The following is a 19,646-nucleotide window of genomic DNA, read 5'->3' as shown; positions in this document are numbered from 1 at the left end:
TTTTGCATCATTCTTCATTCTAGTTTTCTACAATTCGTTATCGAAAACCGCCGTTTTCTTCGTTCGGGCATCATGGCTGCGGGCTAGACTGCATTAGGAAAGCCACTTTTCCAGCGACTGCCGCAAAAATCTACAAAGTGTGCCCATTTTCCCTCTCTTTTTCTTTTCCTTTCTAGTGGATCGCGGGAGTATTTTGGTAAATGTCAATGGTTTTTACTCTCTTTCTCTTTGATTTACGTTTTAAGTTACCACTCTGTTTTGTTGAAAAGTATTTTACGTGTTGGTCATATTGATACATTGAGCTTCGATTGATTAAACAAATAGGCAAACTTTGAACTTGTTATATATGTATAATACGCAGAAAGTGCAGAGCTGCTTGAACTTGTAAATTGATTTCTTTTTAAACATGGAATTCTCGACAGATTATGATGGGTATGTGAAATGAAAGTGATTTATCTAATGTGGATGTAATGTTTTTTTTTCTTCTGCTGCTTAATTAAAATGATTAACCGTTCCTCCGTTGTTTGAGCTGCCTTGAGCTGAAGGAACTACGCTACGCCTAACCCTAGCTGATAAAACATAGAACGAAGCGACAAAAATTGGGAGAGAAGAAAATCCTTTATACAGAAAATTTCTAAGCTCTAATAGAACAACATTGGCTAAATATATAAAAATAAAAGCAAAAACACGAATAAATAGGTTTTGGCCAGGGTCGAACTGCAAGACACTTGGCGCAAAAAAAAGTTAGGTAAACAAGTTCAACAAATATGGCGTTACCTCGTGTGTTTGTGTGTGACTGCGTGTAAGTTAAATTACGAAAGCTTAGAAAATATGCTCAAATTTCTCTAATACTGATTTAACGTTTGCCTTAGTTTGCTTTTCTTTTTGTTTTTGAGAAAGGTTGCCTTAAATATGTGATGCTAGATTTTTTTTCTGATTAGTATAAATTTACACAATTAAATTATGCCGAAGCATGACAAGTGGTATTTTCGCTGTCGTTTGCCCCGATATTTCGAAGGCTACACAGTCGTCCGTCCGTGAGGATATATGTAAAAACGTGCCGTGGCTTCTCGTCTGGTTACACAAAACACAGTTTAAGACGAACAAAAAAAAATATAAAACTTACATGCAAGGGGTGGCGCGTTCGCGCCGTCAAAAAGGGAAAGGGGGTTCTTATTTTTGATTGTTGTGATGCGAACGCCGTTGGTTGTGATGTTTGCAGTGATCCGCCCGGCGCAGAACTTCCGCGTACGAGAGGTCTAGCTTTTTGAGTTTGTGCAAATCGTGACTGGCGGATGAGGGCTTGAACTCTACCACCTCGCCGCTTTCGTCTGTCAAGTCCGAGTAACGGTTGCTGTTGCTGTTGTTGCTGCTGACGTTACGATTGCCGGTTGCACTCGTGGGCGTGGATTTCCAAACGGTTGTGTTCTGGCCAGCACTGCTGGGAGTGCGTTGCGTAACCGAAGAAGCGGAAGGTGTTGGCGAATTTATGCCCCGATTGTAGATGGTCATCGAGTTGCCGTTCCATTCGGGATTGGCTGCCGCCGTGGAGGACGCCGAGTTGCCTGTGGTGTTCGGGTTCCAGGGGCGGTACGAGGTGCGACCCTTTTTGCCGCTGCTCGCGAAAACTCGCGGAGGCGATGGAAGTGCGATCGGTGAATCAGATCGATCCATAGCATCACTACCGGCGGATCCACGGTTTCGACGGCGACGAGATTTTTTCTTGTTGACCCCCACGGCTACGGTGAGGTATTCCAACGGTTGACGCTTGTACGGCGTTAAAATGCGACCATCGGGCAGTGCAGCGACTCCAATCGGTGGTTTGTTCTCCTGTTCGCCACCGTGTTTCTCCGCGTACTTGGCTTGCTTCTCGATTTTCTTCCGCTCGGAACGGGTAATACATTCGGACATGGCAAACGACTGCTCCGAGACAGCGGAGGAAATTATGCTTTGTGTATCGTCTCCGAACTCGCTCGGTGGTTCCTCGTTAGCGGGTGTAACTGGCGGAACCTTCGGAGCGGCCGTTGAAGCTTTGGCGGCTGCTGCCGGATTTTGATCGTCCAACAGTGGCAATTGTTCACCTTCATCTCGATTGTCGGCGGCCTTCTTCAGTATGCCAAATATCTCCCGGAAGAGCTCCCGATGTGAAGGGCTGAACCGGAAGCGGGAATCTATAATCGTCTGGTCCTCGTAGATGCTGAACTTACAGTCCTCTCCGTCAGCGATTGTGCACAGGAAGTTCCTCGGACGCTCGTCCGTCTGGGTTGCTTTGTTGCTGATTTCATCCGAAAATCCAGAGCTGGTCGTTTCCGCCTCGGAGAAGTCCGTTGGGGTGCGCAGCCCAATCTTGCGCCGGGTTCCGTTGCTGCTCTGGTCATCCTTCTTGCTGCCATCCTCGTCGGTAAACTTGGTGTTCAGCGAGCTGAAGTCTCCCGATCCGAGCTCATCATGCAGCGATGGTTGCGTTCCTGTGCTGCCATCCTGGTGCCCTGCTGGTGGTGCGTGCCCCGGTTGTGATACTTGCGGAGGTGAGCCGCCAGTGCCGCTGGGTTTACGCATCAGGGAATTCCTTTGGACCTCCAGCAGCGCTTCATACTTCTCCACCAACTCCCGGTACGGATTGTTTGAGCTAGTACCCGACAGATCCAGGGTATCTGGCTTAGGAGAAGAAGTCTGCAATGGGAAAGAGATTAGTATAGTGCCGTTTTATTTTTCTCTGGTATTCGCTGCGCGAACTTAAATCGCTAAAGTAGAGCACGGGAGCGGGCTTGTTTTTTTTTTTTGACGAAGGAATAGGATTATCTTTTGTACAAAATAATGGTTTCTACTATATTATCGAAATGTATTTCAGGCTAGTTACAAGTAAGCAACACATTAGTATATCTTCTAGCTACTAATCGCCTTCCTACTGGGGTAAAACTGTACAATATCAAAATAAGAGTAAAATAGGTTTCCAAAAACTGGTACTAAAAATATCACACTTTTCAGCGTTTAGCTTTTTTGTTCTATTATAGCAACCTTTCTGAATCAACAGAATCCGAGTGTAAGCACCGATGATTGTTTGGTTAGCGGGTTTACTACTAGAACCATCGATTATGAACGGGGGCGACAACAACGCGCCCGTGTGGCTATTCCTATTTGAACTTATAGGTTAGGAAATGCATTTAACGCCTGACTACTTGGCTTTTGGTGTTCAGTTCATGTCTTCAGTGAACAACGGCTTGGCACGTGCGGCTTCTAGCAAGGACACCTGCTATTAACAGAGTTAGTGTTTTCTCACATACGAGCAAGAGAAAGTTTTCGAAAAATTTACAAAGAACTAGAAAGTGTGTTAAACAACCGTAGAGTGTGGAGAGTTCAAAGAGCCATGATAAAAAAGAAGATCAATAATTCAGCGTGTTCTTGCTCTAGAATAAGTGTTGTGTGTAACTGAAAGAGGCGTATTGGCGTCAAGCCAAGCAACAATATTTACATAAAGTTGAACTGATCGCAGCTTGGCAAGCTGATCATGCGGTAGATCAACAGGGCAGGCCACTGAAACAGCCTCAGTATCCACTTGAGTATGGTAAATCGGCGCACCAGGGCGAGCCACAGTTCAAGCAATAGTTTGACGACACTGACCGGACACTCATGCAGATATTTGGTCGAGTGTGCACATATTGTGCAAAATTGGGCCTACAATTGAAGAAAAAAAAACAAGAAGAAAAACAAAAGAAAAGAGAAAAAGAAAGAAGTAAGACAACAACAAAACGACAAACGGGAAGATGAGAGCAAACACAAAAAAAACGCGCACGAAATAGACCCGAAGAAGGAGACACAGAAACAGAAACAGAAAGATAAAATAACACATACAAACAATAAAAAGAAGAAAAAAAAGGAAAGAAACAAAGATGGTAAAACAGAATGAGCCAGAGGCGTTTCCTAGCTGTGATAACGAGTGCCATCGTTTACGTCAGTTAACGGTAGGAATGACATGTATTTAGCAAAGAAGGCCATGGGAAACCTTGAAGTGCAATTGGTAGAAGTGCCCTTCAACAGTGTAAGTTTCTCTTTGCATTACGCTTTCTAATCGCTATTGTTCGAGTGAAGAATTGAAGTCAGAGAGAAGCCAAAGCCATGTTATTTATAACAGAAATTGAAATACAAAGGCATGAATAGTGAGAAATGAGTATACTTTTACGGTGAAGAGAGTCGTGAGTTTCAGTTCGTCGTTAATAAATTACGGTTATGAAGCTTATTAATCGGGTTTTACTGATTTTTCGTTGATTTGTTTAGAAAATCGAAAATAAAAAATTGTCGTCAGACCCGAGTCTTGCTCAATTTTACTATACTAATAATAAGGGCATACAAAATATGCGCCATCAAGATATACACGAATGAAAGAATTGTTTTATTTGATTGATTTATCCGAGTTTTTAGCTTTGATTGTGACGAGTCACTTTGGTTTAGTTTGGCCTATACGAATAGGACTGATCTATTGGGAACTGGAGCAAACGATCAAAAGCCTCTAGGAAAGAAGATGGTTTCAATAGGTCCTAACTATAGCCATAGTTAAAAAAAGTATACGTGAAAACCTAATGGTTAAATCCCAACCCGTGTCGAGGGAGTTGTTAAATAAATTCTTTGTCGCTATCGGAGCATGTGGAGTACCTGGAGCCTTCTGCGCTAATTTTGCTTTACTGTGTTATGTCACCGTGTCACGCAGCGGACCTTTCTGTCATAGCAACTCGTGGGATCAAAGTTAACACAACTAATCCAAACAAAAACTTTAACCCTGAGCCTCAGCAATCTGCTGCTGGAACCAATTGAGCTAAAGCAGTTCATGGAGTGTAGCACACCCGATCAGAAGAGCATAACTAAAAAATTACAAAATTCTATCAACGTGAGATACAAATAACATATTTTGATACAATTTTGTATTTTTATATGAAGTAGTTCTGAAACAAGTCTAACTAATTTTTCGTTTTTATCAAAACCTGTTGTTTCTAACAATGTTTGTTATTATATTGTTCTATATACTATCTTATTTTGATAGAAAGCTGATATATTAGTAACAAATTTTGATGTGTTTGACACTAGTAGAATCATTTCTGTTATAATTTCTGTTATTTTAACACCTAACGGGACCAAATTGAAAACACAGCCTGTAAGGTTTTTCCCGTAACAAACTAACAACTCCTGTTACATTTTTGTTTTTTCTTTCTGATCGGGCAATAAGGCCACACGTGACAGGTAGGGTTAAGGAGATGGAACTGGAAGAAGACTTCAACCTTGACAGTGAATCACTGAACGAAAGGTCTTCAGTCTTAGTTCGTCTAGCGGACTGTCATCCCAGTCCGGAGACGCAACCGAATAACGTGCGATATCGTTTTTATCCAGGGTTCGACTCTGTGAGGACATTCAGATTCTATCTGAGGAACCGCGACTGCAAAAAGCGATGTTCAGAGATCATACAAATGGTCTTGGGTAAACAAAAAAAGAAGGTAATAGGCCGACTGTCATTACCATAGAAGTATTGAAGGTTCTTATAAGCACCCACATTCCTGACACGACAGTGGCATCTGGATCGAACTTCGAAGAGCTTCAGCGCACGCTCGTCGACTTTTCACGGAGACTTCAATCAACTGGCAGCTAAGCTCTTTTTAGCCTTTGAAGTCACCAGGACCGGATGATATTCGACCGATCTCCTAGCAGGAACCTGACGAGGTCATAAAGTCCGAACTCATCAGCCTTTGCCGAGCTTCATTTCGCCTATCTCTCATTGCAGAAATAACTGCTCTTACATTGGTTAGTAAATTGACGCCCATTCTTGAAGAGAGCAGCGAATCGTATTTATCTGAGTAGCTCGCAAAAAACAGCGTGGTGGAATCTGAAATATTTCGCCTGAGAGATGATAAATTGAGGTGAGCTTTCTCACAAGAAAGAACATTACGCATAATAACTACACAGCAGAATTGACTGCAGTGCTTTTACAGTGAGGTTCTTGAGTATCTGGGTTGGAGAGTAGACTGCGTTTGCTTTGCATTTCGAAACTGAAAATATATACTCGGCTGTGGTGTAAGCAGCAAGTGAGATATTTTTTCCTGCGAGCGGCAGAAGCACAGCCCAAAGCAAAAGAAAGAAGTGTAGTGCGAAAACTACTATACGCAGCGCGCATGTCGGAGAAAAATTGCGTGGTGAATTCCAATCCCACTCTTTTCACATACGCACGCAAATATTCGGAATCTTCGAAACCGGCTTCGGAAAGCTAGAAAACGGTATTTCAAACACAGGGGTGAATCACTGAAAACTGAAATGCGTGAAATAGAGGCCCAGTACAACCCTTTAAACGCAAGATGTTTTCGTGATTACATTCATCGCATTGAAAATGATGTTAAAGCTGACCCTAAATCGTTTTGGAAATACATCAACAATCGGAAATCAACGAAAGGAATACCTCAGAACACTCGTTACCAGGGAGTGAGTGCCTCTACGCCACTGGATTCTGCGAATATGTTCTCGTCTTTCTTTCAGAGTGTGACAAGTAATAACTCACCACCTTTGATTGAAACATACTTGAGCAGTGTTTCGCAGTTCGACCTAAATATGCCTCGGAAGAACTTTTCACCCAATGATGTTTTGCTCAAACCTCAATCCATCGACGGATCGAAAGGCCCTGGACCCGATCAATTGCCACCATTCGTTGTCAAAAACTGTGCAAGTGCTCTAGCCTTGCCTGTAAATATACTCTTCAACCGTTCTTTGAGTGAAAAATGCTTTTCCACCGTTTGGAAATCCACTTCGATCATACCGATGCATAAATCAGGTTCGCTCAACGATGTAGAAAATTATCGCGGAATTTCTATATTAAGTTGTTTGCCGAAAGTTCTCGAAAGCATGGTACACGATGTGCTCTACCAATCTGTTAAACACGTTATCTCAGCTGATCAGCACGGATTTGTTCAGAGGCGTTCTACTACGACAAATTTGATGAGTTATGTTTCGACCCTTGTAAATCGGATGGAGAAACGGTAGCAAATTGACATAATTTACATTGACTTTGCCAAAGCCGAATGGTGCCACATACTATAGCTGTTGAAAAGTTCAAGCGGATAGGACTTCCAGAGTGGCTGACACAATGAATTTCGTCTTACCTTACCGGACATAATTCTTCGGTGAAGGTAGGTGAAACGTATTCTACACCTTTTGAGATTTTTTCAGGAGTACCTCAAGACAGTATTCTGGGCCCTCTGTTGTTCATACTGTTCATAAACGATCTCTGCACGAAGCTGAAATCTCCAAAATTATTGTACGCTGACGACCTAAAGTTTTACCGTGTAGTCACAACGGAGGCTGACTGTTGTGCGCTTCAAATGGATATCGACATGCTTCTGGAATGGTGTGGCTTGAACGGAATGGAAGTCAATGTGACCAAATGTTGCGTGATCTCATTCAGCCACTTGCGTGCACCGATTGCCTTCGAGTACAAAATGGCGTCAACGAGCTTTACCCGCACGACCACAGTGAAAGATTTAGGAGTGCTTGTCGATAGCAAATTAAGGTTTGCTGAGCACATTTCTGCAGTCACGGCCAAAGCTTACTCGCTATTGGGTTTTTTGAAGCGAAATTCGAAATTCTTGAACAATATTTACACGCTAAAGACACTTTATTGCTCGTTCGTTCGCAGTGTCTTGGAATATGCGGTGCAAGTGTGGGCGCCGTATCATGTAATACACATCAACCGGTTAGAACAAGTTCAGAAACACTTTCTCCGATATGCTCTTCGATCTCTGTATCTCCGCTGTATGTTGATCGATTTGCCCAGATTGTCGAGTAGACGAGTTTTCCTCCAACGTATGCTAATATTTGATGTGCTAACAGATCGAATAGATTGCGCAGACATTCTTGGAAAATTGCGATTCAACACACCCCTTCGATTGCTACGTCAACCTGAGTTTTTCCGCCGACTAAATCACCGCACTCTCTAGGGAATGAATAACCCACTGGATGTCTGTTGTAATTGTTTTAACGATGTGATAAACATGTTTGATTTAGGTGTGTCGAAATATGTGTTTGAACTAAGAATTAGTACATAAGGTAAATTGTCTGTACGATGTTTTATGTCGAAGATGAAATAATATAATAAAATAATAATATTGAGGAGAAAAACGAGCTATTATACCGGACAGCTGGCGCAACGTTAAAATGGTGCTTATATCAAAGCTGGACAAAAAGACAAAACATTGCCCAAAGCATTCAGACGTCAACTCTACACTCGCAGAGAGTTTCCGAACGAATCACCTTTTAAAATCGCTCTACATTGTTTACCCGCATTTCTTGACATTAAAGGAGCTTTCGATAACACGTTCCTTGCATCTATTTACAGAATAAATGAGTCGACAATACTACAATGAGGAGGATCCAGCTAATGATTTTGAGCAGTCAATCAAAAGGTGTCCTTAGCGAGGAGTTCTTTCTCTCCTGTAATGAACACTGGTGGTAGACGTTTTTCCTAATAAGCAATCGTAGCTTGACTACTTAACCTAACAGAAGATCTAAGAGTTATTTAGAACTAAATTTTTTTCTTGCATAGACTTCCTCACTGCAACCAGAACCGTTGTTCTATTGTGAGATATGCTTGGGTACTGTATCTCGCATTTCTATTACTTGCAAGATTCCTATTGAAAAGTGGCATACTTATTACTATTTTATCCGTGCTTTTGTCTGATGTAAATTTAACCCTTCCTTTTTTACAGTTTTTTTTTACAGAATCGATAACAGTGACATCGATATCAAGCAAGATCGATACTTTCACAATGCTTGAGTAATTAAGAATTGTTCTTGTTCCCTATCTAAAATTTCCTTAGCATTGCTGAACTTTATCGTCTTTCTTTAATAAGTCGTATCGTCAACACTGCAGGGATTCGTTATATATTTTGCAAAAGGCAGACAATGAGGAACAAGAAGCCAGATATTTTGTCCTACCCTAGATTTCAAATCTGGCCGCTACTGCGCTGGGTATGTACAATATCGCACGCTGGCCTGGGGGCTAATGCGGTCTCGATCAACTAGATTAGTTGAGAGAATTCGTTATCGATATTGTTTTCGGCACATTTTGCATGTTGTAGGATAAGTACAAGCTAAACATCGATCGATAAATTTTGAGAATTCAACTTGCAGACGCACCATCTGTTCATAGACTTCAGGGCAGCGTACGATTCAGTTAAGAGAAATGAGTTATGGCAGATTATGATCGAACATGGCTTCCCAACAAAGCTGATTAGGCTGATACGTGCCACCCTTGAAGGTTCTACATCAAGCGTCAGAATAGCCGGTGAGATATCGGACTCGTTCGTGACGTTAGATAGTTTGAAGCAGGGTGACGGGCTGTCGAACTTATTGTTCAACATCGCATTGGAAGGTGCTATACGGAGGGTTGGTGTGCAGAGAAGCGGCACCATCATTACGAAGTCGCACATGCTTCTCGGTTTTGCTGACGATATCGACATCATTCGTATCAACCGTAGAGCTGTGGAAGAGGCCTTCGGACCTCTCAGGAGGGAAGCTGCGAGACTAGGGCTTGTCATAAACTCTTCCAAAACGAAATACATGGTGGCTGGCAGAGTGCGTGGTAGTCCGTCGGAGGTTGGTGCTGCGGTGGTGCTAGGTGGGGAAGCATTTGAAGTAGTCGACGAATTTATTTACCTTGGAACATTAGTGACATGTGACAACGAGGTTAGCTGTGAAATAAAGAGGCGGATAGCAGCCGCAAACAGGGCCTTTTACGGATTACGTAACCAGCTATCCGTACTAAACTTGCACTCTATAAAACACTGATTCTTCCGGTGGCTCTTTACGGCCATGAATCATGGACGCTGAAAGAGGCTAATCGGCGAGCTCTTGGTGTTTTTGAGCGTAGGATTTTGCGTTCAATCCTTGGCGGCAAACTAGAAAATGGTGTTTGGCGCAAACGCATGAACCATGAAGTGTACCGACGGATATAGTCAAGCAGATAAAACACGGCAGGCTTCAGTGGGCTGGGCATGTAGCGAGAATGCCGGATGAGCGTCAAGCGAAGGCAATATTTAGCAGGAATCCCGATAGAGGTCGTCGACTTCGGGGTAGACCTCGCACTCGTTGGATGTGTGCTGTCGACGACGATGCACGCGAAATAGGTGTTAGGGGCGATTGGAGGATAGCAGCCCAAGACGAAGGGACATGGCGACGTATCCTGAATTCGACACCGGATCGATAATCGGTCTGTCGCTTTAAAAGTAAAGTAAGTAGGATAAATACAACGATACACCGTGCCCCAGTGCTGAGTCGAGAAAATTTCCAGCTCGAAAAGTTCCTCGACCTGATCGGAAATCGAATTCGACATCACAACCGTGTGGAAGAGCTAGCCGACCGACATCGCTAAGCACAGAACCACGGGGACCACCTGATATCAGATATAAAAGCGAACTTGCCCTATACACTTAACAGTCGGCTGCGAAGTTTGCGTATAATAAACAGAAGGTTGAGTTTAGAATCGAAATGTTGCACGAAATGTTCTGAATTATGGGAATTATTTTGTGTGTGCAAATTTCAACCTGAGCATAGGATAAAATTGGGGGTCTACCAGGCAAAACAAAAGCAACCCGCGAAGAGCAACGGGAACATACCGAAAGGCAATTTGGTTGGTTTACAGCTTGATAAGCAGTTGATAGACGGATTTCAGCTGAGTTAATGCTCAATAAACTGTTATCCTACAAAATTGTTTGTGAGGATGAAACCACAAAGACATTTTTTCAACATGCGCCTTATTAGTGATTGTTAGCGTTGCGGCCTGACTGAAACCAACTAGATAAGCTCCAGATTAGAGAAAGTGCTAAAGGTTGGATCAGAAGCAACCTGTATTTGCGACGACTACGGAATACTCAACCATAATAAGATGAATCACGTGCCACTTCTATCTCTGTTAATCATTGAGTTAACTACTTGAATTAACAACATACAAAGATGGCATTTCTGGAGTTAACCGAAAGGTTGAATTTCTCAAACGTAAATAAAATCCAGATTTGCGAGAAAAAATGACTCTGTATGATAAACCTTTTGCTACGGATAATCGAGCTCTGAATAATCGCGCCTCAGGATAATCGAATCCAACCTGTATTTCGCATTGCTTTCCGTTTCGCCACGTGTGCATAATGGAACCCAAAAATGAAATTCTAAAAATGCGTGAGGACACCGTCGGTGTTGATTTCCGGGTATGTCCTATACGACCCTTAAATCAAGAAGTAGAAAACATTCTTAGAGACAGTAAGAAATTTGGTTGCAGTTTGTGCAAGCCGATAGAGATGCGTTATGTGCGACATTGCGAATTACTAACGTTTCACGGGGATCGTAAGACAGCTAAAGAATTCATGAAACCATTGTAGTTCAAGCACACCATATACCCATTCAGGTTGAATCGAATGGAGGAATCGTGTCGTGTTAAACTAGAGTTACGTTCCTAGCTACGTTAAACTCAAGCTACCGAATCTCTCTTTTGTCGAGTCTCCTATAGCGGAAAGAAAGCAATTTATCAATTTTGCAATGAAGTGGTGCATTTTGGCAAACTACGCACTGGTGCAACGAAACGCAATTCATCACATACCCAGTGTTACCGATGATATCGCAACAATTAAACAAACTAGTTGTAGATTGAAAAAGGCTTTAATCTATTGTATAGATATAAGTTAATTTAGGCTATATTTAACAGTAAAAATTTATACCATTCTGATTCTAATTTACCCATGTATGTGTCAAAGATTAAGTCGACATAAAAACCACAAATTTTGTACAGACTATATAAAAAAGTCGGCAAAGAACCGCATCAGAAATACTCAACCCTAGAAAAAGATACCACTAACAACTCGGAGCAATTTCAGTGCAATGGGCAGCAATATTCGCCCGAGTATTACTGTATCCTCTGGATAGTTGATTCATTTCGGTGAATAAGACACGCTGTATGTGTTTTAGCATAACGTTTCGACCTACTTCATTCAGCCATCATCAGATATGACAAACCAGTTTGATGATAACTAAAGAGCAAATCAACGCACATGTAAAGAGCAAATCAACGCACATGTACTTTCTCACACTTTGGACATCACGCACAATAATTGCACAGCAGAGCTATCTGCGGTGCGTTTTACAGTTTGTTTCTTGAGAATGGCAGAGGAGGAAAAGAGATTGGGAGAAAAAAAAACTGACTGCGTTGCTCGTGCCGGTCGAGTTTACTCTGGTCGAATTCGTTTTCGCGGTGTAGCTACATGAGGACTACACTTTTGCCCAATAGGTTTTTTTTTTCATTTTCGGGACTACTCGCCAGTGGACTCTGTGGTGTACTTCTGCGTTTTCTCTGTAGAGTGATTCACCCCTCTTGTTTCTTTCAGATGTGGGGTGAGCTGGAAGTGTGTTTGTATCTCTGTAAGTTGGTTGAGACACTTTGGAGTGGAGAAAGAGGCAGTGTGGTGAAAGCATTTGCTACACGCAGGTACATACTGAAAGGAAAGAGCGCGTTGAATTTTTTTCTCCGCTCTTTCCACTTACTGAAGAGAATGACAAGCATGGTCATCAGTTCCTGACGGCTGCAGCGCGGCACTCTACCCATGAAATTCGTTAAGTAGAAGCAATCAAAATGATTTGTGTTGTATCCTTTATCTACCACTGAGCCTTGTATGTCTTGCATGTGTATCTAGTTCATTTGCCCTTCGATTCAGGTGAGTTATCGGTCGTAAGTTCTCCTCAAATAGCGGGGGTTAGCTGACCCTAGTTACATGGAACCCCTGAATTAGCTGTCTGTTACAGCATTACGTACGTCATTGCGTTTTAATAACAATTCACGGGAGTTGTGAGATAGCTGAACACTTAATTGCCATTATTGAAGTTCGGGTGCACGATCTGTCTATTTGGGTTGAATAAAATGCTGTACGTATGGAAACATCTACCAGATAAATTTAGAAAAAAACCTTTGGCACAGTGTGTACAGTGGCGTACGTATTATGCGAATGTGCTAGTATCGACCAATTCCTAGAATTATAATATTACGGAGTCTTTCTTGAGTAGAGTCTCATATACCGGCTAGAGAGCAATTTGCCTTGTCGTTTCTCCTCACCGAATCACCTGCGTGTAGAAGAATGTCTTTCACTGCGAAAACAATTGCTTTCACACTGGTGTGCAAAGCGACGCACATGCTTGAAGAGAGAGTAAAGCGTGTTTATCAGAAGGTTCTTGCAAAAAACACCGCGGTGCAATCTTAAATATCTCTCCAGCGAAATGATAAACTGGTGTGAGCTTTCTTACACAAAAGGACACTACGCTCAATGACTACTCTGCTATTAATTTTTCTGTGAGCAGCAGAAAGACAGCACGAAGCGGTACAAAATTGCTACATGCAGCGCTTCTTCTGGACAAAAGTAAGCGGTGAATATTCACACTGTTCTTTCCACATATTGAGGAGAATAACCATTTCCCATTTTTTTTAATAAAAATGAATGGCCCCCAAAACTCCCCGAGCCGAACCTAATGGGCTTTTTTGTCTGGTCCTATATGATGTTGAAGCTTGCGGATTATAACATCTTCAATTTGGAACGGTTTAAAGCGTTTTAAATACCCAGGGAATCCATATGTGTCGCCTGCGACAACTTCGAAAAGCGTTTGCAGTTGGTGAAGCTAACTAAGACAGGGGTAATTCGATTTGAAAAGTACTTACAATAAAAAATGCTCAGAAATTAAATTTATTGTGCATGGTGTAAATTTAGATTATTTTGAAGTTAGAAAGCAGGAAACAGAAGTATGTAAGAAAATTGTAAGTCTGGGTAAATACAAACACTATAACGCATAGCTACTTCTTTGTAGGTAACTTCTGAATAAGTGACACAGCAAAAAAAAATATAAAAAAGTGCGAACAGCAAGGAACGTTCGGACAATGCCATAAAAGATCAAAATTACTGATCGGGGTTCACATAAAAAAATAATCACGAGGGAGGCCACAATTCGTGATATAATGAAAATCTATTAACGCAAAGGGGACGAAATTTGTCCCTTTTTAAATGCTTATAAATCTGTTTGTTTTCAACCGATTTCTTTTGTTCTTGAAGTAATCGATTGGGAAATTGTACATGCAACTGCCCATATGCAGAAAATTGTTGTTTGATTATGCAAAATATTGGGCTATTGAAAAATGTCAATGCTTGTTTGTTCTGAAAGAGTTGACAGAATAGTATACTTAGTAAGCCGGGAAAGACTCTTTGGGCTATAAAAAAGCCTGCTTTGGGTCAGACTAATTACATTATGTTGGTGGATGGTGCGATGGACGGACGGTCCTATATAAGCAGTAGTGTAGCGACTTGCGACAGTATAAGCTGGTTTTCCGAATTTGTTTTCAGCTTAAACAAACCATTGTCTTGTCACATATCTTATCTGCAGCTCGGTACGTTCGATTAGCCGGTTGAGGGCTTCGGCTTTCTTCACTTCGATAAAGCTTTGCCTTATTTTGTCAACAACACAAGCACTGCAACAGCTCGTTTGCAAAAAACTTCATCCAACATGTTTATTCTTCAAATGTTCATTTGTTGTTATTCTCATTCATGTTTAGCTGGCAACATTTAGTGCTGCAGTGAAAACAATCTTTTCTATCGTCGTGGATGTAGCCCAGATGGTAGAGCGCCAGCTTAGTATGTGAGAAATACAGGAAAGAATGTCTTCTTGACGATTTGGGATATTGATTAGTTGAAATAGGTTGAAGAATGAGGATTTTTTCACAACCACGTCAAAGTTTTAAATCACAGACATTTCCCAGTATTTATTCAATGAAGAGTTTCTTGATTTGAGCAGGCAATAGTACACTTTATGAATCATTGATGAAACACTTTTAAAAATGCATTTGTTAATAGTGTGCGTAGTTCTACGTCAGTTATGCTTCTTGGATACGACCTCCTACTTTTTTAGTGTGATTTAAGATGTTGTAATCAATCTTACTGAATTTAAATTCGAGAAGAAATATTTTTTGATTAAAGAAAAAAGTATTTATTATGGAAGTGAATGATTTTTTTGATAAAACATTAACTTGACACGTTCGGAAAAAATTAGAAAATAAGTAGATATCTCTTGAAAAGCTGGGTTGAGAGAGGTAACATTTTTGAAATTCCACGATCGATCTGCTTATCAAGGGTGAATCGAATGCTATGCTTATGGCATACGGAGCGGCTCTGTTTGCCAGATCGAATGTGAAAATGTCTTTGTGGTGTGAGCAGTGGTGCTAGCATCGGCAAATTCCTAGCTACGTGAAATTCAAGCTTGATAACTTTGCGGAACCTTTCTTGAGTCGAGTTTCGTATACCAACCATAAAGCAACAGATACCAAAGACCATGAAATCAACAGAAAGAAAAACAATTACAAAAACTAACAACGTTGTAAGCAGAAGTATCATCCTCATCATCATCATACAGTATAAGCAGCATCACCCCTGCTAGTTAGAGCAAAACCGTTGTCACCGTCCAATCAAAATAATGAAATCATAGATGGATTTGCGAGATTAATGTCAATAACAAGGAGTTTGTCCAAATCGTTATCTAGGATTCAGAAGCAACTTTGAATATCCATTTCCGACCTATTAAAATAACAGACTATTTTTGTGAATAGAATATATTATTACGCATATAGAAGATAAAGAAGCGCTTATATATAACTTTTTTGTATATAAAGTGAAGCAAAGAATGTGTAATTGTTTTTACCACACGTAATCCAGTACTATGAAAGTCGTGAAATTAGAGACTGTGTTACTTGTCTAATATCGATCTATTAGTAGTTGTAAAAATGCTTGTTTGAGTACATAAACTTTCCACAAATAATTTTTTGAAAGCGAATCCAAGTCAAGAATAATTCTTTCACTGATGTGAAACCCTATTAGAGAGAAAATATTCGAAACGAATAATTTTGTTAAATAACAACAGCTTGATACCACAATTGATTTTGAGTTAGTAGTTACTAGTGAGAATTATTAGTGGCGATGTTACAGTTAATATTCAGTTTAGGAGATGTGCAACAAAACAATGTTTACCTACTTGCTGATTGTTTAAAAATAGGATTTCGTTTGGAAGATTGGAGATTGGAAATAGAATGCATTTATGTGATTAAAAAGACAGATTTTGAACAAAGATCAATATTTGGTTTGGTTTTAAAAAGTATGATGGCGGCTTTCAGTTCAAGCAAAATAATATATATACAGACTGAAAGTTAATGTTTACCGAGTTATTGAAAAACAAGATGACAACTTTCGGCCCAATAGAACGATTAGAATACCAATGGAAAATAATACTTTTCGTTTGGGATTTTGACTATAAACCAGAAATTAACGTTTGATAATTTATTTGACACCTTCTTGTTCAACAAAAAGTCTAAACATCTTTGAGAAACGGTTAGTTTCGATTGAAAAAGCAGATAATTAGGATGTTGACTTTCAGTTCTACAGAAACATTAAAAATATTGTAAAACACATATTTCCCAATCCAGAAGATTTCCATATTCTATTTAACCTTTTTTTCATAGGTCCATGAATAAAGGTTCAATCTGTTCATCAAGTGCCCATCAATGATATGATAGCACAAGGCGATTTATAGAATTAGGGTAGGGAACATATTCTTTAGGAACCGCCTGTGTATTCAGACGAAATACTCGAAATGTGTTGGGTGAAATTCAAACAGTAGTATATCAATCTGTTCGCTTTCGTTTTCTCTGTCAGAACTTGTTTTCAGACTGTAAAACTAAGTTAGCAAACTTCAACAATCATCAATTAAAGTTACCAATCGAGGGACACTATTCCAATCACCCCGAACCTATTTTAAGCAGTTTCCATCTGTTTTGCAGGCGTTTTTTTCAGCACCCGAAGTGGCTCCTGAATGGCTGCAATATAGGTCGATTTGTTTCAATTGCAATTGTTCACAGATTTCTTTGTGATTAACGGTATTTTTTATATTCGTGAGACAGCTAGACAATCAAAGTTTTCGTTTTCATCATTGAAATTGTCGATATTGATCAAAATGCAGGATTTTGAGGCCTGTTTTCTTCGACTGATTAAAATAGGAGCTCCTGCTTAAGCCGTTCCCTACCCTAAATCCTACTGATGTTAAAGCTATAACTTGTGGATAGCAGATAGCTGCACTCTTGTAGAACACAATTCCTCGTAGTCAGACTCTTTCCTGTGCAATTTAACCAAACGTCATCCATTTCAGTTTTTTGTTGAAATTGCTGAATCAAAATTATCACCTAGTCAAGCAGCCAACAGGAAGTTTATATTGATTTGCGTATTCCTGAATGTCACAGTGTCTATATGTCTGTTTTAAATTGTTTTATTTCTAAGTTCAATGTATTTATAAAAGATCCCAAACCAGTGAATCTTCCATTAAACACGGTGCGTGTCTCTAACTAACAATTTTGTGTTAAAAATTACAAAAGTTTCAAGTAAAAAGGGTAAATTATTAAACTAACAACTACAGTGTTGACTAAAACTACTGGGTGTTCTAAATTCTTCCTACTATTTACGCAAGTGGATTAGTACTGACTACAAAGCGGCAAAAATGGTATGCAGAAGTAGGGGGAGGGTGTACTGGTGTGAAAGTCCAAACACCGGAAACTTACTATAGGTTGTTTCTCTACCAGTGCTTGATTTTTTTCTTGTTGGTAAGAAGGTGCGAGAAGAAGCGCATTTTGGTGCTGAAGTGCCAACAGGCCACAGTTGATGTCGGAACTTCGGTTCACTCACCGCTGATTGGGGCTCTAAAGATTGCTACTAGCGTGCAAGCGCATGTGTGTGCGTGTTCAGTGTGACAGGTTGAAGCTTAGTTTGGGGTTTATTTTGGTTTTGGCTGATTCAAGAGGGGGAAGGATGGAAGGATATGACTGCCACCAAGCGGTAGAATTTTTACAGTAAATGTCCAAATAATTAAAGAACTTAAAAACTGATAAGGATAGAACAGGGAAAGGGGGAAAGGAGAATCCGATTGAAAACAAGGAATAAGAAACGATATCACAGCGCAAACACCAATAGCTCATCAAGAAACGTCCCCAAGGCGGGAAGCTTGGTAAAAAGGTAACCGAAAAACTTATTAATCACCTTGATCGTCACCGAAGATCGGTAAACTTGCGGCGCATCCGCATTCTGTATCAGATCCATCAGGCTTCGGTCGTCGTCCTCGGTGCCGGTGATGATGGACTCGTCGTCCGCCCGGTCCTCGAAACCACGCAGACAGCGGGTGCACATCTGGCCTTGTCTGCAGAGAAAAGATTAAAAATTAGTGCTCAAGCTAAATTTGACCGCTAACCACAACAGTCACACTAACCGAACTTCCTCCAGGATCGACAATTCCTCGTGGACGGATTTCATCTCTTCAGTCGTGTTAATTTGCACTATTTTGCTCTGCAGGATTTGGTTCTCCTGAGCGATGGCAGCCAGTTGTTCTTCCAATTCCGCAACGCGGTTCTGCTCTGCGATTAAACATTTGCGAGTTTTCTCCAGTTCCTGCATTATCCGAATCAGTTCTTCGTTCTCTTCTGTCAGGTTCAGATCGGTCATATGCTGCTGCTGGCCGGAGGGTACCTGGAGCAGTGCGAAACTGTTCCCGGTATGGCTGCAGTCCGTCACGTCTGTCGAGTGGGATTGATCTCGGAAGGCGAAGGAAAAGTTCTCCGGTTTAGACGTGTCAATTTCGGTTATCTGTTGAGAACAAGAGCATTAGAACAAGATCAAACCTATAGCTAAGGAGTTTACCTCATCCTCGTCCGGTCCGCTACCATTTCCATCGTCCCCGTCGAAGTTGACTGGCTGCAGTTGGACCAGTTCCTTGGCACTTTTTTCGCCGTTTTCGGCGCCATCGCTTCGCAATCGATCATTCTTCTTCCGCTCTGCTTCCAGTTGGTGCCGAAAATCGTCGAGTGTTTTGTTCAGTTCCTCCACCTTCGCTTCCAAAGTTTCGATATTACGACACAGGCTAGGGAAGTGAAAAACCAAAAAAAAACTTGAATCAGTACGTGACATTTATAAACTCTCAATCAAGTGACGCAGCGAAAGGTCAGTCACTTTCTTCGCGTCGGATAATCGAAAATAGCTCATTACCGACACCGTTCGTTGTCAGCGTCCGACCGACAGACAAAGGCATTTTGTTTTGTTATTAACAGAAAGTAGATTAGGTAAGTCAACGTGTCTCTCGAACGCGTAACGGTGAGAAATGGGAGGAATATTTTCGACGCGCTTTATCAAGTGATCTTTTAGGGGACCGAAATAGACGCCCCGTTGCGTTTGTTGACGAGTAAACGTAAACCGATGACGATCGCGGTGCGACATATTTTGAACAACAGTGCGTAGTTGCGGAAGTGGGACAAGGCAAAGCAAAAAAACGGAATTTGGGCTGCTCAAGTGACAGCTCGTAGACTGTAAACATTTTTGCATGATTGAACGGTTGTGTTGTTAGCAATTGAACAGGGTCAACTTACGTCTTGACATGCTTCTTTTCCGATTGGTTTTCTAACGCTAACTTGTACTTGTCCCGCTCGAGGTCCTGTATGCTGACTTCGAGCTGCTCGTAGATCTTCATGCGGGAATCGTTGACCTCTCGCAGGGCGCCATTTTGCTTCGTCAGGTACT

The 19,646-nt window shown here is 41.2% G+C and overlaps 1 protein-coding gene across 10 annotated transcripts in view; it reads right to left on the bottom strand.

The window, feature by feature from the left end:
* Positions 1-457: 457 nt before the first annotated feature.
* LOC129719162 (uncharacterized) overlaps positions 458-19,646 on the bottom strand; it is a 280,608-nt gene continuing 261,419 nt past the window's right edge. For all 10 annotated transcript variants that reach the window (XM_055670599.1, XM_055670600.1, XM_055670601.1 and 7 more), the window contains 5 exons: positions 19,496-19,644; positions 18,774-18,993; positions 18,346-18,719; positions 18,120-18,276; positions 458-2,673 (listed from right to left, as the gene is read on the bottom strand). In XM_055670599.1, coding sequence (XP_055526574.1) covers positions 1,174-2,673; positions 18,120-18,276; positions 18,346-18,719; positions 18,774-18,993; positions 19,496-19,644 — 2,400 coding nt within the window. In that variant the 3' untranslated portion in view covers positions 458-1,173. The remainder of the gene's footprint in view (positions 2,674-18,119; positions 18,277-18,345; positions 18,720-18,773; positions 18,994-19,495; positions 19,645-19,646) is intronic.

Source organism: Wyeomyia smithii, chromosome 1, assembly GCF_029784165.1.
Source record: "Wyeomyia smithii strain HCP4-BCI-WySm-NY-G18 chromosome 1, ASM2978416v1, whole genome shotgun sequence".
Taxonomy (NCBI): Eukaryota; Metazoa; Arthropoda; class Insecta; order Diptera; family Culicidae; genus Wyeomyia; species Wyeomyia smithii.
Note: the sequence above shows the minus strand (reverse complement) of the source record. Positions and strands in the feature narration are given on the sequence as shown.